The 15,875-nt window shown below is 50.4% G+C and overlaps 1 protein-coding gene across 1 annotated transcript in view; it reads left to right on the top strand.

Moving 5' to 3' along the window:
- OTOG (otogelin) overlaps positions 1-15,875 on the top strand; it is a 71,661-nt gene that overhangs the window by 23,120 nt on the left and 32,666 nt on the right. The window contains exons 23-30 of the mRNA XM_037049963.1: positions 891-1,044; positions 7,580-7,687; positions 9,592-9,730; positions 11,501-11,635; positions 11,942-12,088; positions 12,382-12,501; positions 14,357-14,473; positions 15,090-15,246. Coding sequence (XP_036905858.1) covers positions 891-1,044; positions 7,580-7,687; positions 9,592-9,730; positions 11,501-11,635; positions 11,942-12,088; positions 12,382-12,501; positions 14,357-14,473; positions 15,090-15,246 — 1,077 coding nt within the window. The remainder of the gene's footprint in view (positions 1-890; positions 1,045-7,579; positions 7,688-9,591; positions 9,731-11,500; positions 11,636-11,941; positions 12,089-12,381; positions 12,502-14,356; positions 14,474-15,089; positions 15,247-15,875) is intronic.

Here is a 15,875-nt window from a genome sequence, read left to right as displayed (position 1 = left end):
GGGTTCAAATCCTGCCCAGCACTCACTGGCATGCAATCCTGGGCAACTCACTTCACCTCCCTGAGCCTTTGTCAGCTGTTTTGTATGTAACCCAGGTTCCCATGTTCTCCCCATGTTTCATACATATCCCTGAAAGTGGTTCCCTTTTGTGGCTTCAGGCTCCAGATTTCTGCCTCTCTGGGACTTTCGCTTTACCTCCTGTGGCTATTCCTTTCTCTCTGCTCCATCCCAGGCTGGGCATGACACTCAGCTCCCTTTTACTGACTTCCCTAAAAAAGACACTCTCACAGGTGAGAATGTACATGGCCAACTTGACTGAAGGCTCAAGGAGAGTAGCTTTATGTCACAAAAATGTAGGTCGTGAAAAACTGGCTTCCTGTTGTTAGAAGTCCTCTGGCCACCCTGCCACACTGCGTGGCCACCCAAGCTTTGGCTCCTCTCCTCTCCCTCTGGAGCACTTCCTCTCACTTTGTGCCTTTTGCCAGCACACATGGCTTCTCTACATCATATGGGGAGGCAGGGGATGAGACTACCTCCCAGAGTTGTTGCAGGATTAAGTGGGAAAATGCACGAGAAGCACCCCAATCGGTGGCTGGTGGGGAGGGCCTGTTCAGGAGCTGGTCCCCGTGGCTGTGGTGGCTGCCCTGTGATGCGCACCACACACCCCTCCCTCTCCCTGTGATGTGCACCTGGGAAGCCAAGGGAGGCCTCAGGAGCAAACCATGGCACGAAAAGCCATCAGAGCCCCACCTACCCCTGCATCTCCCAGATGCTGGGCCTCCTGATCTCCCTGGTCAACCCTGCCACCCAGGAGCCCAGCACAGGCCCAGTTGTTCTAAACAGCCTGCTGTGTCCAAGCTCTTTCCAGAACTCAGCCTCTCCTCTTTCAGCTGCTGCCTGCCCTGTGGGCCAGGTCTTCGTGAACTGCAGTGACCTGCACACGGACCCCGAGCTGAGCAGAGAGAGGACCTGTGAGCAGCAGCTGCTGAACCTGAGCGTGCCGGCCCGTGGCCCCTGCCTCTCGGGCTGTGCCTGCCCCCAAGGGTGTGTATCTGTGATGCCACAGTTTCCCACTCCGGGACCATGAGATGGAATAAGATCAAGGCTTCACATGGCCTTGCAGGCAGACACCAGCCCGGGGCTGGCCTGTGGCAGCATAACGGCCAGGGAGGAGTCCGGGAGAGAGCAGGAGCGTGGGGAGCCACCCTGAAGTGAATGCTACCCACCCCTGCTTATCACCAATGTGTGACCTTGGATAAGGGAGGGGCCTGGCCTCTCTGAGGCTGTTTTTCATCTGTAAAGTGGAAATCACAGTAATACCTAGCACCTATGCAGGTGGTGAGGGTTAAATGAGATACCGGAGTTGGAGCTCAGAGTCAGGTGTGTGGCAGTGGACTCACGGCTGTGAGAGAGGAAATGCTTGTTTCAGCTCTCAACCTCTTTCCCTGCAAAAGTCTGGCCAGAGCCCTCAGGTGACAGGCTGGTGCCTTTATCATCCTCGAAAAAAGAAAGGCCCCCCCCTGGTGTCCCCCCTGGTGCCATGAAAGCTGTGAAATCCACATGTGCCATGTTTTGTGGGTGGCCTTGTGGGTGCTCTGTGCACTGAGCTGTCTGCAGGCATCCCCAGCCCAGTTCTTCCAGTTTGCATGCCTGATGCTGGTCTTGCTTTAGGTCTGGGCTGAGAAGACAGTTGGGTGTCTCATCCCATGACTGGCATTGCAGGGCTGTGTCCTTCAGCCTATGCAGAGACCAGTGGTCAGCTGCGAGTCCTGGGCCAGGCCTGGCAGCCAAGGGAAGTGAGGGGGTGAGGGGATCCAGCTCCTAGGCTGGGAGATGGAAGAGTTAGTCAGTCGGAGCCTTGTGTTTTATGAAACACCTTAATATTATTACCCCCTTTGATCTCATAGTATCTCTGGAAGAAAAGGAGGGAAGGATCATTATTCCCACTTTACAGACAAAAAACTGAGGCTGGGCAGGATGGAGGGAAATGAGCCACGGCTCAAACCCAGCTCTGCTGACTCCAAACCCTGCCCGTTGATGAGAGAGCGCCACCAGGCAGCTTCGGGGGATCTCAAGAACCTGCACAGGACCCTGGGCCCAAGCACCAGAGGATCTTGTGCAGAGTGGCTTTTGCTGCCTCTTGTGTCACTGTCCTGGTGTGTGCAAGCCTGGCTCTGGGCCTGAGGACAGGGAAAGCCAGGGCCTCTGGGGTCAGGAACTGAGGGTCCTTCACTGCCAAGCATGGTGGCAAAGCCACAGAGGCAAAGAGGACCTGGGACGGGTGCACTGGAAAGGGAGCGTCTGCCAGTGACTCACTGAGTGAGCTCTCTGAGCAGGTCCTCGTCTGTCGAATGAGCCCAGGGCTTGCTCCCCCCAGGAACGGGGGAATGGAGGATTCAGTGGGATCCACCCACGCCCACGAAGGTGCCCTCTCGGGCTGCGTGCACTCCTTGAATGTGAACGCGCACATGAGTCTCTCCCCAAGCCTCGGCATTTCTAACAAGCTCCCAGGAGGGGCCAGTGCTGCTGGCCGGGGACCACACAGTGAGTAGCCAGGTTCTAAAGCACTGCCTGATGTTAGGGGTTGCTTTCACCTGGCCGGCCTCAGAAGCCAGAGCCAGGTTCCCTCCTCGATCCTCAGGCTCCTAAAGAGAGGATAGAATGTGAACATTTCTCATGGGCTGGGTGGCCTTTGACAAGTTCCATGGCCACTCGGGCATCAGTTTTCTTGTCTGTGAGTTCCTGCTGGCTGTTTGCAGGCCCCGTGTGAGCAGGGCAGGAACCCAGGTCCCCCTCGCCTCCTCCAGGCCGTCCACAGATCAGCTCAGGTCCTGGCACTGCACCAAGAACATCCACGATCCAAAGGTCAATGTATGTCACTAGCTACGTGATACCACTTAGTTTTTCTGAGCCTGGGTTTGCTCCTCTGTGAGCTGAGGGTAGTAACAGCCACTGTGCAGGGTTCTTGGGAGATTTAAATGAGACAGCGGCTGCAGGGAGCTGGCACTGCACAGCAGTGCTGCGTGAAGACTCGCTCCCTTCCCCATTTCTGTGTTCAGCTCCATCACCTCTGGGGGTGTTTGCCCCAGTGGCTCTTGTGCTATATCAAATGCCGTGAGAGGAGCTTGCACACATTCCATGGGAGTTTGTCGAAGGGAAATTATTACAGTCCCAACTTGTAAAGGAAGGGCATGCGTTTCCTGGCATCGGGGAGCGTCTTCCTGGGAGCTGGGGTAAGGTTCCCAGTGACACCCAAGTATCACCCCAACAACCCCTATGCCCAACCCCTGTTGGGTCCCTGGACCCTATGCCTCTCTCCATAGTGTTTCTAAGAATCTCTGTGTGCTATGTGCTGCCGCAAAGGACCCTGGGCCACAGCAAGGGCCCCGGGGGCCACTAGGCAATCTAGCACAATGGTTACATGCACAGACTCGAGTCCGTTTGCATCCTGATCTCACCACTTTCTGGGGGAGTTCGTTAACCACTGAACCTCAGTTTCCCCATTTGTGTGGTGGGACAGACATACCTCATATGGGGTATGAGCAGACAGAGTTGTCTTCTCTCATGTGGGTCCCCTGCATTTGCAAATGTCCCCTGAGTGGGGCTGGGAACAAGAGGGCCCTTTAATGGTTAAGGAAAGGGTGCTCCACAGATCGAGGGCACCTTGAGGACAGAGGCCACAGCTCCGAGTCTTGGCACGCTCCTCTCGGTGGTGAGCGCAGAGCAGGTGCCCAGGGGTGCAGGTAGGTCTGCAGAGATCAAGGAGGGAGCAATGGATGGTGGGTGGCCGGAAAGGCCTCTAAGGAAGCTTCGAGAGCCTGGGCCTGGGGCTGAAGGTCCGAGGCAACGAGCCAGCCCACTGCTGGTGCCTGACGCAATCACGGGGAAAGGAAGGGCAAGAAAACATTACTGTGTGTCTACCAGATGCTAGGCAGTGTGCCCGGGTCTATAATTAAATTTTCATAATGACCTTGAGAGGAAGGTGTCATTATTTCCATTTTCCACATAAAAATATAGAGGCTTAGAAAGGCTAAGTGGCTTTAAGGAAAACAGTGGATTAAGCAAATGATCCTCCCCACCCCCCGCTTCCTTCCACAATGGCAATGGCGTGTTGGTGATGGAGTGAATCAAGTGTGAATCCCCAGGGACAAAGAGAGCAACAGTGGGGGGACCGTGGCTCCAGATGGCTCGATAGTGTTTTGAAGAAGGAACAAGGGTGGATGTGTAGAAGCTGAACTTGCAGGGCAGAGGCTGACAGCTGATGCGTGTGTACCGGCAAGAACAACCTGCATCGTGTTGACAACTGCAGGAAGGGGAGGCTCCAGGAGTCTCAGAAGGTGGGGTGGTGGGGGGAGACAGGCAGGTGAGTGGCTGGTGTGTGTAAGGAAGAGTTAAACGACTGGCTACCCTCCCCACCCCCTGGGGTCCTGGCACTGCCCTAGTGCTGTCCAGCAGGAGAGAGGTGGTAAGAGTTTCTAGAGAAGCCAAATCGGAGGTTCGACCTTAAAGGTCGAAATGAAATAAAATAAAATAAAATAAAAATAATGAGCCCTTTGTCTGATATATGTATGTCAAGTGTTTTCTTCCAGTCTGTGGTTTGGCTGTTTATTTATTGAATGTGTTTTAATGCATCTAAAGACTTCTCATGAGCACAAGTTTTAAATTTAATGATGCCTAACTTGTCATTTCTTTCTGTATAATTAGTGCTGTCTGTGTCTTAAGAAATCGCTTCCAACTCCAAGTTCACAAAGATAGTCCCCTATGCTTCCCTCAAGGAGCTTTACAATTTTAGTTTTTGCATTTGGGTCTATAAACTATCTAAAATTATTATGTTTTGTATATGTTGTAAAATGGAGTCAGGTTTTATTTTATTTTTCTCTGATGGATATCTAGTTCTAGTCTCATTTTTTAAAAAAGACGTTATTCTCCCTATTGCATTACTTTGGCAGCTTTGTGAAAAATCAGTTGACCGTATTGATGTGGGTCCGTCTATTTGAGGACTCTCGATTTGGCTTCGTTGGTCTATGTTTCTATCTTTAGGCCAATGTCACACTGCTTTGGTTTCTAAAGTTTTATAGTAATACTCGAAAGCACAAAGTGATAGCACTCCAACTTCATTGTTTTCCAAAGTTTTTTGGCACTTCTGGGTCTTGGCATTTTCATGTAAATTTAGGATCAGCTTGTTAATTTCTACAAAGAGGCTTCTGGGATTTTGATTGGGATTGTGTTAAATCTATAGATCAGTTGAGGAGAATGGCCATCCTCACACTTGCGAGTCTTCCAATGCACAAATATGGTATTGTCGATTGATTTATGGGGTATTCTTTAATTTCTCTCAGCCATGTTTCAATTTTCACATAAAGGTTTGTGAACACTTGTTACTGAATGTATTCATAAACATTTAATATTTCCATTGTCCATTGCATCTCCGTTGTCAAATTTATTGGCTGAACATTGTATAATATTGCCTTGTTTCCCTTTTATTATCTACGACATGTACAGTGCTGTCTCCTCTTTGTTTCTGATATTGGTGTTTGAATCTTTTATTTATTTATTATTTATTCTCTGGTTTGTGAGTTCTATTGATCTTGCCAAAGAACCAACTTCTGGTTTTATTGATTTTCTGTTTTCTATTTTACTTATTTTTTCTCTTCTCTTTATTATTTCCTTCTTACTACTTTCTTTAAATTTAATTTGGACTTGTTTTCTAGTTTAGATATTTTATTGCATTTCTTTCTTATTTTCTAATATAAGCATTTAAAGCTAAAAATTTGCCCGTAAGCGCTGCTTTAGCTGCACTGTACAAATTTTGATACAATGTGGCTTTTTTTAATTTCAGTTGTAGTATTTTCTAATTTCCTCTTCATTTCTTCTTTGATCCATGGGTTATTTAGAAACGTTAGTAAGTTTTAGAATATTTAGAGGCTTTCTTATATCTCTTTGCTCCTGGTTTCTAATTTAATTTCACTGTGGTCAGAGAATATACTTTGCACGATTTCAAGTCTTTGACATTTATTGTTTTTATAGTACAGAATATCGTCATCTTGGTGAACTTCCCACGTGTGCTTGAAGCTAATGTGTATCCTGCTCTTATCAGATAGAGTCCTGCCGTTGTCAGTCAGGCTGAGAGGATTGTTAGGGCTATTCTAACATTTTACATCTGTCATGATTGTTTTTGCCTATTTGTTCTACCATAAATACGATGGAGTGTTGACGTCTCCAACTCTAACTGTGAATTCATCTCTTTCTCCTGTTAGTTCTGTGAATTTTTGCTTCTGGGTTTGGTGTTTTGTCATGGTTTGGTTTTTTTTTTTGAGACTTTGTTACTTAGTGCATACCCATTTAGGAATGTTATGTTCTCTTGATAAGTTGATTCTTTTATTATCATGAAATGTCCCTCTTTATTGTTATTAATACTACTTTTCTTGAAGTCTACTTTGTCTGATGTTAATATAGTCACTCCATCTTTTAAGACTGGTGTTTGCATGGTTAGTTCCTCCACCATTTTACTTGCATCTTATCTGTGCCTTTATATTTCAATTGTGCCTTTTGTAAACAGAATGTAGTTGGGACCGGGACAGGATACGGGTCCCCCTAAGTGGGAAGCTCCATTGCAATGAGCTGGGGCATCCTGGTCCTGTCTCCTTCACCTCCTCGTCTTAGCCCACTGTTCTAGCTGATGTGGTTAGGTCGTTGACAGAGAATTGCAGGAGCCAGGGCTTGGGGGCCCCTGAGATGTCCCCATTTCAATATCACCATCTTGTTATTTTTGTTCTATTGTTCATTGTTTTCCTACTTTCCTGGCTCCTTTTAGGTTATTTCCTAGTATTCCATTTCATCTTCTTTATTAGTTTTAAACTATATGTCTTGGTACTTTTGCAGTCTTTCTAGAGATTATATGTATCTTTCACTTATCAGTTTACCATAAATTAATATTTTACCAGTCTTTGTAGAATAGTCACAGCAATGTACTTTCATTTACTTCCTCCTTGTTCTTACTGCTGTCATACATTTTGCTGGGATATATGGGGTTTATAACATAAATATGAAATGTAAATATGTCAATTCATTGACACAAATCTTACTCCCAATGCTGTTATCTCTTAAAGAAATTAAGAAATATTTTTTATATATTTACCAACATATTTTCCTTTCTTTGAACTTTGTTCCTTCCCATGGAGGTATTCCATCTTCCCGAAAAACTCTGCTGAACATTTCTTTCAGTGCAGGTCTACTGGGCACTCCACAGCGATGTGGGTAGGACGGTCAATACCGTATACATGGTCAGTTTATTAGTACACGGCTAGTGACTCAGGGGCTCCCGGCATCTAGCCTGGCTGGGGGATGCGTCTTCCTGATGAACGGCAGAGACTTCCAAGCTGGACCAAGTCTGTGTCTGGTTTTTCCAGTTACCAGGGTACCTCTGAACCTCAATGGACAGGATGGTAGTGGGTAAACAGTGTCATCTAGGGCAAACCCTGGGATCCACCCCAGGGTATCCAAGTGGTTGCAAGGTCCTCCACACATGGCAGAAATGGGATGGCTGCCCCTCTGACCACTGCTCGCTTTGTCCCCACAGCCTGCTCAGACATGGGGATGCATGTTTTCTGCCAGAGGAGTGCCCGTGCACTTGGAAGGGGAAGGAGTATTTCCCTGGGGACCAGGTCATGTCTCCCTGCCATACCTGGTAAGTGAGAGTCCCACCCAGGGTCTCGCTTTTACTGGGGATGGTGTGGTGAGGTGGATATGGGATGCAGGGTCCTGAGCACAGTTGAGCATGCTCCTTTCCCTGTGTTCATATCCATGTTGTGTGTTTGTGTGTGCTGTGTAGAGGCTTACCTACATACAAGTGTAAGCCTAGAACGAATTTGGGGGGGGGGCTTGTGAGTATTTACATGAACGTGATTTGTTTAGACATGTACATGAATGTGTACATGCACATCTGTGACCGTGATGATGTTTTTCATATTTATACAAGTGTGTAGGTGCAGGCAGACCTCCTAAGTGCATAGAGTGCATGTGTGAATGTATATGCATGTACATATATATGAATGAGTGGACATTCACGAACCTGAATATGTTAGTGAATATATACAATTATGAATTTGTGTATGTATACAGGTATGTTTATATATATATTTGTGAGCATATGCACCCATTTATTATGTGGGGACATGTATATGCAAAGTGTGTGAATGTGTGTGTGCATTGGGTATACAAATTTGTATTAACATGTGCACAAACATGCATGTGTAAGTGTGCATTTGTGTTTTCCCATGAACATTTACTTGCCTGTATATGAAAGTGAGTATATATGTAAATATAGTTTCATACAAAATGCACATTAATAATGTAAGCACACACATGTGAGAATGTGTGCACCTGGATTGGATTCTGCGGAAACAGATGGGGAAAACCGGTTCTGTAGGACCTGCCCTGGGCCCAGCAGTTGGGAGTAGGAAGTGAGTAGAGACTCAACCTCCTAAACAACCCGCAGGCTTCCACTGTTGCTGGACCTGACTCACATTAACTCACCTTCCAAAAGCATGGCTCCTAGAGATGTCTATGGTGATTCTTTTTTAAGCAACTTATTTTCCTAGTCTCCACCTGTCCTCTGCTTCTGGAAGCACCAAGAGTCTCCTGAGATTTGTGAATCATTTAAATATGGAAATTACGCAGTGACCCCTCCAAAGGCCTTATAACTATCCCAGCAATCAGTGAGGCCTCTCTACCGGTCTAGGCGGCTCCTACGAGGGCCACCTGCCCGATGCCCTCAGAGGCTCCTGGCATAGAAGGCATCTCTGAAGGGTGTGTGGAGTCTCCCTGGCAGTCCCTGTGTCCTCACACCACTGCAGGGGGCCAGCCTGGGCTTTCCAGGGCTCTGCAAGTCCCAGTGCTCCTCCGGTCTTCAATGTGTCAGCAGGACGGAGGCAGCCCTGCCACTGCCCAGCGGCGCAGGGGACATCTCAGGGGCCCCCAAGCCCTGGCTCCTGCAATTCTCTGTCAACGACCTAACCACATCAGCTAGAACAGTGGGCTAAGACGAGGAGGTGAAGGAGACAGGACCAGGATGCCCCAGCTCATTGCAATGGAACTTCCCACTCAGTGGGACCCGTATCCTGTCCCGGTCCCACATCACATTCCAGTGACTGTCCAGCAAGGTCAGGCTGGGAACAAGATGCTGTGTGATGTAGCTTTAGGTCAGGCTGGGCGTATTGGCTCCCGGTCTGGTGTTTCAGAGACGAGGGTGTTCTCTACAAGCCCTTCTCGGTCACTCAGCTACCCTGAACTCCGTGTCTGTTGAAGGCCAAGGAAAGTCTCCTAAAGTCAAGATTCCTCTCCCTTATGAGGGTGCACACATGTGAGTGTGTATAGGCTGTGTGCCCCAACAGCTGTGTCTCCTACATAAAGTAGAGATCCACAACCCCATCCTCTAGGCATCTGTTGGAGGTTGATGATGTTTGTTGACCCCCTCCCCCCACACCCGCCCAGGAGCCCAAGTGGGGGAGCTCAGTGGCAATGTCTTCGTCAAGGATATTCAGAGTAGGGGTGGGAGTGCCCTGCGAGCTGGTCCGGGTGGGTGTGTTTCAGCGTGTGCCAGCAAGGCTCGTTCCAGTGCGCTCTCCACCCCTGCGCGGCCACCTGCACGGCCTACGGTGACCGGCACTACCGCACCTTTGATGGGCTCCCGTTTGACTTCGTGGGCACCTGCAAAGTGCACCTGGTCAAGGTGAGCTCTCAGATGCATGCGCCCAACTGGCTCTCTGGGAACCCAGAGCAGCTGAGTCTGTGGACCTGTCAGGGCATGGTAAAGCCCTGGACTTCAGTCTGACGCTGATTGGGTGGGCGGGGGATGTAAGCCTGAGCTGTCTGGAGGCGGAAAGAGATGCCAAGGAGCAAACTAGAGGCTGGACAGAGCTCACAGTCATAAAACACGCCACTGCCTGTCCACTTACCATCATACTCTCATCCCATACGGTCCTCATGTCTTTCTGTGTATAATAAGAGCTAATGCTTTTTGAGCTTGTATTATATGCATGGCTGTCCACTGAGCAGATTTTTTGTGGACTATTTTACTTAATTCTCGTAGCAACCCAACAGGGTAGAGTTATTGACCCCATGTTATAAATGTAGCAACTTGGGCATAGGGAAGTCACAGGTAGTCAGTCCTTGTGGCAGGTAGTCACAGGAGTCGTGACCGTCAAGGGGCCCTCTGCTCCTGCCTAGGCCTGAGCCAAGCCACTGGGTGTCCTTGGGTGACCTGTACCCGCGTGGGGGAGCCAGGAGTGTGCCCAAGTATGCCTCACTCACACAGTGAGGCAGTGACAGAGCTGAGTCAGGCTGGAACCAGGAAATCTGACTGGCGAGTGGGTGTCCTTAGGAGACACGTGGTGAAGCCTTCAGCTCACCAGGAGGGAAAGGGGTGGTGATGGGGGCGGGCACCGTAGAAGCAGGATTCCCTCCAGGAGGAGAAAAGGTGCCAGCGGAGTAGGTGGGGGACATGCCAGGGGACCTTGGTTTTGCTGAGGGCCTATCTATCTCATTATGCAATAGTAATTAATAATAATAATAGTAGTAATAATAGTAATAATAATGACAAGCCTTTTATGGAATGAGTTCTATCTACGGGGCAAACACTGCACTGGGGTCTCCCATGTCATTGTGGTAACTCCGCAGATCCCATTTGGTTTGATTTTTTTCCAATTTCAAAGCTAATATGCGCTCTTCACTAATATTTAAAACAATGTAATAGCACATATTAAAAACAAATATCCCTCTTTACATACAGTTCTTGTGTTCTCATTCCCTGTTTCCATCACTCAGGTGTGACTCCTGCAAGGTCATTTTCCACGAGGCCTTTGCACACTCTTACACACACACTTTAGTCTATTTGGATGGGTTTCTACAACTGGCATTTTTCCACTTAACAGTACACCTTGAACATTATCTCATACAACCAGGACACATCTCTCTCTTTCTTTTTTTTGTGGAATCCTTCAAAAAAGACGTGGTCTAGTTTGTTTTGTTATTCCCCATTGATGGATATTTAGATTGTTGCCAATATTGAAATGCTCAGTGAATACTTTCGTGAACGTATCTCTAGACTTGTAGAAGTAGAAATTGCTATAAAAAGTTATATACACGTAAAATGTTGTTTAATGCCTATAAATTAAACCCCAGAAAGGCTTACAGCACCCTTATCACTGTATGTAAGATAGTGCCCCTTCCCTCATACCGCAATTCATTCATTCTCTCGTTCACTCACTCATTCATTCATTCATCAGATGCCTTGGGAGGGGCAGTACTTGCCAACACTGCACTAGGTGCCCCAGAGGACACTGAGCTCCAGAGAACTGGAGGAGGGTGCTCCAAGTCGCACAGCTGATAGAGGCAGAGGCAGGCTGAGAACCACTTCAGAGTCTGTGTCCCTCTGCCCCTGTGCCTCTCGGCAGGACCTCTTCTCTGCAGATGTCACTAAACGAACACGTTTTCTCCTCAGAGCACATCAGACTTCAGCTTCTCTGTGATTGTGGAAAATGTAAACTGCTACAGTTCTGGCATCATCTGCAGGAAACTTATTTCCATCAACGTTGGGGACTCACTCGTCATCTTTGACGACGACTCAGGAAACCCCGTAAGGCCCAGGCCAGGTGGAGGTTGTGTAGACAGTATGCGGGTTAACGGGGGCTGGGGGCGGAAGAGGGCCGAGGGCTGGTTTCTTTACCACGGCAGCGTCTCTGGGAGCCACTGCGTCAGCAGCCCGGATTGAGTTCCTTGGCCAGGGTCAGGAACACAGAGGTCAATGTCAGGGCGTGAGGGAGGCATAGGCGTTGGTGAGGTGCTGGGGCTGGGCTGTGACTTGTAGTCAGGCCCAGCGGCCCCAGGTGTGGGGGGACACTTTGCACTTTGGCCTCAGGAAAGGCCATCTCTGTCCCGCTAGAGTCCTGAGAGTGTCCTGGACGCGAAGCAGGAGGTGCACACCTGGCGAGCAGGGTTTTTCACCCTGGTGCACTTCCCTCGGGAGCACATCACCCTCCTGTGGGACCAGAGGACCACCGTGCACATCCAGGCTGGGCCTCAGTGGCAGGTAGTCACAGGACTCGTGACCGTCAAGGGGCCCTCTGCTCCTGCCTGGGACTGAGCCAAGCCATTGGGTGTCCTTGGGTGACCTGTACCTGCGTGGGGGAGCCAGGAGTATCATGCCTCTTGTCTTACCCTCCCCACCCCTTCTCCTCTGACCTTCCTCCTATTCCCCTTCATCCTGTGACCCCAGTAGTTGCTCCTGGGTTCATGACAGACTCCTGGGCTCATGGTGACCCCTCTGTCCGTAGTTCACCCCTGGCAAGCCTCCAGCTGACACAGTGTCCTCTCTCCTTTCAGGGCCAGCTGGCGGGACTCTGTGGAAACTTTGACTTAAAAACCGTCAATGAGATGAGGACCCCAGAGAACTTAGAGTTAACTAACCCGCAGGAATTTGGCAGCAGCTGGGCTGCAGTTGAGGTAGAGCCTCCTCCTGTTGGCTGACTCTCTCACCCAGATGGGCCCAGGCCAGCACAGGCCCAGTGTGGCCCAGGTCAGGGCAGAGGGACACTGGCAGGAGGCTGCTCCTGCTTCCGTCAGCCTCTGAGCTGCATCCTCAGCCCTGGCCTGTCCCACAGCCCAAGGACACACACCACCCCATCCCCAAAATCAGTGTGCACAGCTGCCCTGAACCAGGCTCTAGCGGGACGGGAGGGCTGGGAAGGAGACAAAATCTCTGTCCTAGCAGAGAGGGCCGCCTTGTAGGAAGGCGAAGCTTGTTGAGACATGACCATCTTAACCACCTCTGTGCCCCCATTGCCTGGCACTAGGTCTGGCACAGAGGAGGAGCCAAGAGAGACCCATGTCAGTTGAGGCAATCAGAGAAGGCTTCCTGAAGGAGGTGGGACTAGTGTGGCACTTAAAGAATAGGCTATATTTGCAAGGATGACTGTATCAGAGGGACGACCTCGGAAAGGGGAACAATATTAGCAGAGGCAGAAATGAGGGGCATGTCCCACAGGTTTGGGAAATGTCTGACTGAGGCTGCCACACTGCGAACAATGAACCTGGGTTCTTGTCTTGGGTCATCCAGTGGCTTGTTGGGTGACCTTGATTAAGCCCCATCTTCTCTGGTCCTCTGTGAAGGGGCTATGCCAGGAGAGGTGTGATAAATAGATTTCACCTTGTGTGACAACTCAGATCAGTCAGAAGAGGCTGCTGGAGATACTGTGTTGAGAAATACCTAAGACTTGTGTTTCAGCTCAGCTGGAAGAAAAACTGTGATTGATTAGTTATGTCTGCCATGGTATAGCAATGGAGAGTGGTAATATGAGGGTTACATATTTGCTTTTCCTGGACTGAGTAATCTGAGGTTCTTAATTCTCTGCTGGGCGGCCGACAGAGATGAGCCTAGGTAGACGGGGATCAGGAGCACTGGTAGTCATGGCCTGCAGCTGAGTGGAATCCTGAGGTGGGACCAGCCTGTTCTCACAGCCTCAGAAAGGTGTGCTCTGCTCCATTCTCACTTTCAAGATGCTGAGTGGGTGACTAATCTTTATTGCTCCCCTCCTTTTACCAACCCCCATTGCTATTTCTCCCTTGCTAATCTCCTTGGGCATTCCCTGGGGGGCTGTAGTGAAAATGTAGGCCTGCAAGAGGAGGTTGAGCAGACATTAGGAAATGGTATTAGTTACTTGTAGCTGCGTAGCAACACCACCACAGACTTGACAGCGCTCTACCATGCGCACGGATGATCTGTTTCTTTGGGTCAGGAGACGGGGCGTGCCTTGACTCGGTCCTCTGCCTGGGGTACCACAGGCTGCAGTCAAGCTGTCCGCCAGGGCTGGGCTTTTGCTGGGCAGGGCTGGCTGGGAAGGATCTGCTTCCCCACCCACTTCCATGGTTGTTGACTGCATGCAGTTCTGTACAACCACAGAACTGAAAGCTTCCGTTTTGGGGGGTTTTTTGCTGGTTGTTGTCCATCGATGACCCCCAGGTCCTAGAGACCACCCACCCTTTCTGCCACGTGGGGTTCCCCATGGCTCCCTGCTTCCACACAGCCAGCAAAGGAGAGACTCCAGCCAGACAGGCTTAACGCAGGCCGCAACATAGGCATGCAGCCCCCTACACGTAACCACGCCCACCCATCACCTTTGCCATCTTCTGTTGGTCTAAAGCAAATTCTAGGTCCCTCCCGCACTGCAGGGGAGGGGATTACACAGGGTGTGAGGGCCAGGAGGTGAGGACCAGGGAGCCACTCTGAGAGTCCGTCCACCACATCAGGCAACAGGCACTGGGGGGCAGGGAGGTCAACAGCCCTGCCTTTGCCCCTTAGTGCCCAGACACCCTTGATCCCCGGGACACATGTGTCCTGAATCCTCTGCGAGAACCGTTTGCCAAGAAGGAGTGCAGCGTCCTGCTCAGTGAGGTGTTCGAGACCTGCCACCCTGTGGTGAGTGGACCCCAGCCACGGCTGCTCCTGAGCCCGCACCCTCCTCCTCGGGACCCCTTCTGCTCTCAGCCCCTACCCCCCATCATGCCTCGGGAGAGACACCACAGGTCTAGAGGGAGGACCCATGTCTGCCATTCCCCTGCTTCCTCTCTGCTCCTGTTTCCCCAGACAACCCAGGACAGACAGCCAGACAAACAGAGCTTCTGTGCCCTTTCACGCTTATCTCAATCTGGTTCTCTCTCCCAGTCAGGAAGTTGAGTAGCGATCCCAAACCCCTCCTGCTGCGGTGTAGGCAGCTGCCTGTTCTGCCTGCAGTGGAGGCAGAGGAGAGCTGGTGCTCAGCCCGCACCGCACTCGCCAGGTCCTCGATGGCAGCTGTCACCCTGGCCTCGGCTGTCTCCAGCCCTGGCTGGCAGTTCACACCCTGTGCTTGTTCCTCAGCCTCACCTCCAGCCCCTGGACCCAATAGCTTAGTCCCCAGCCCCATATGGGCGGCTCACTCCATCCTGTGGTCCCTCCATGTTTCTGCTGCTCCCTGAGGCTAGTGGGCAGCAACCAGATGCTTCAGGGCAAGCATTCAGGATCTGCCCCCTGACCTCTGACTTCTGACCCCTAGGTGGATGTCACTTGGTTTTACTCAAACTGCCTGACGGACACATGTGGGTGCAGCCGAGGCGGTGACTGCGAGTGCTTCTGTGCCAGCGTGTCCGCGTATGCCCACCAGTGCTGCCAGCACGGGGTGGCCGTCGACTGGCGGACCCCACGTCTCTGCCGTGAGTGTCCGGTCACCTGAGGGGGAGGGGGTGGTCTGCCTGTGGGCACCGTCACTGTGGCTAGCATTCACTGAGCACTTACTGTGTGCCAGGCACTGACTGCTTTGTGTATAGCATTCATTGAGTTCTTCCCCAACTACCCTGTGAGTCAGGGCTGTTTATTCCCACCTTAGAGTTAAAGAAATAGGTTCGAGAGAGATTAAGTAGGATGTTCAAGGTCGCACGGGTTAGTGGTGGACCATGGCTGCAAACCTGTGCTCTTAACCACTTTGCTGGAAGAGTCAGGAGCCCTGGATTCCAGACTCCGGGCTGCCGTTTGTGAGCTCTGCGACCTCTCTGGGGCTCAATGTTCTCATCTAGAAAGAAGAACAGGCTTGTCCCACCGGGCCGATTGTGAGGACCAAATGGGACAGTGAATGTAAAAGCCCTTTGTCAGCTGAGATGCGCTGTCACAGGCAGCCCAAGACATCAGTGCATTTAGGGCAAACGTGGCCTGCAAATGATTTTGGTTGCACACTCTTATCAAGTAAATATATTCTGAGCACATATACACATGCAGACACAGATACATGTGCACAGGTATGTTATTAGTGTGAACGTGTGTCACCAAATAGACACAAAAGTACCAC

Source organism: Sturnira hondurensis, unplaced genomic scaffold (assembly GCF_014824575.4).
Source record: "Sturnira hondurensis isolate 20B ecotype Veracruz unplaced genomic scaffold, ASM1482457v3 Scaffold0006505, whole genome shotgun sequence".
NCBI lineage: Eukaryota > Metazoa > Chordata > Mammalia > Chiroptera > Phyllostomidae > Sturnira > Sturnira hondurensis.
The sequence above is the reverse complement of the archived record's forward strand: the minus strand, read 5'-3'. Positions and strand labels throughout refer to the sequence as shown.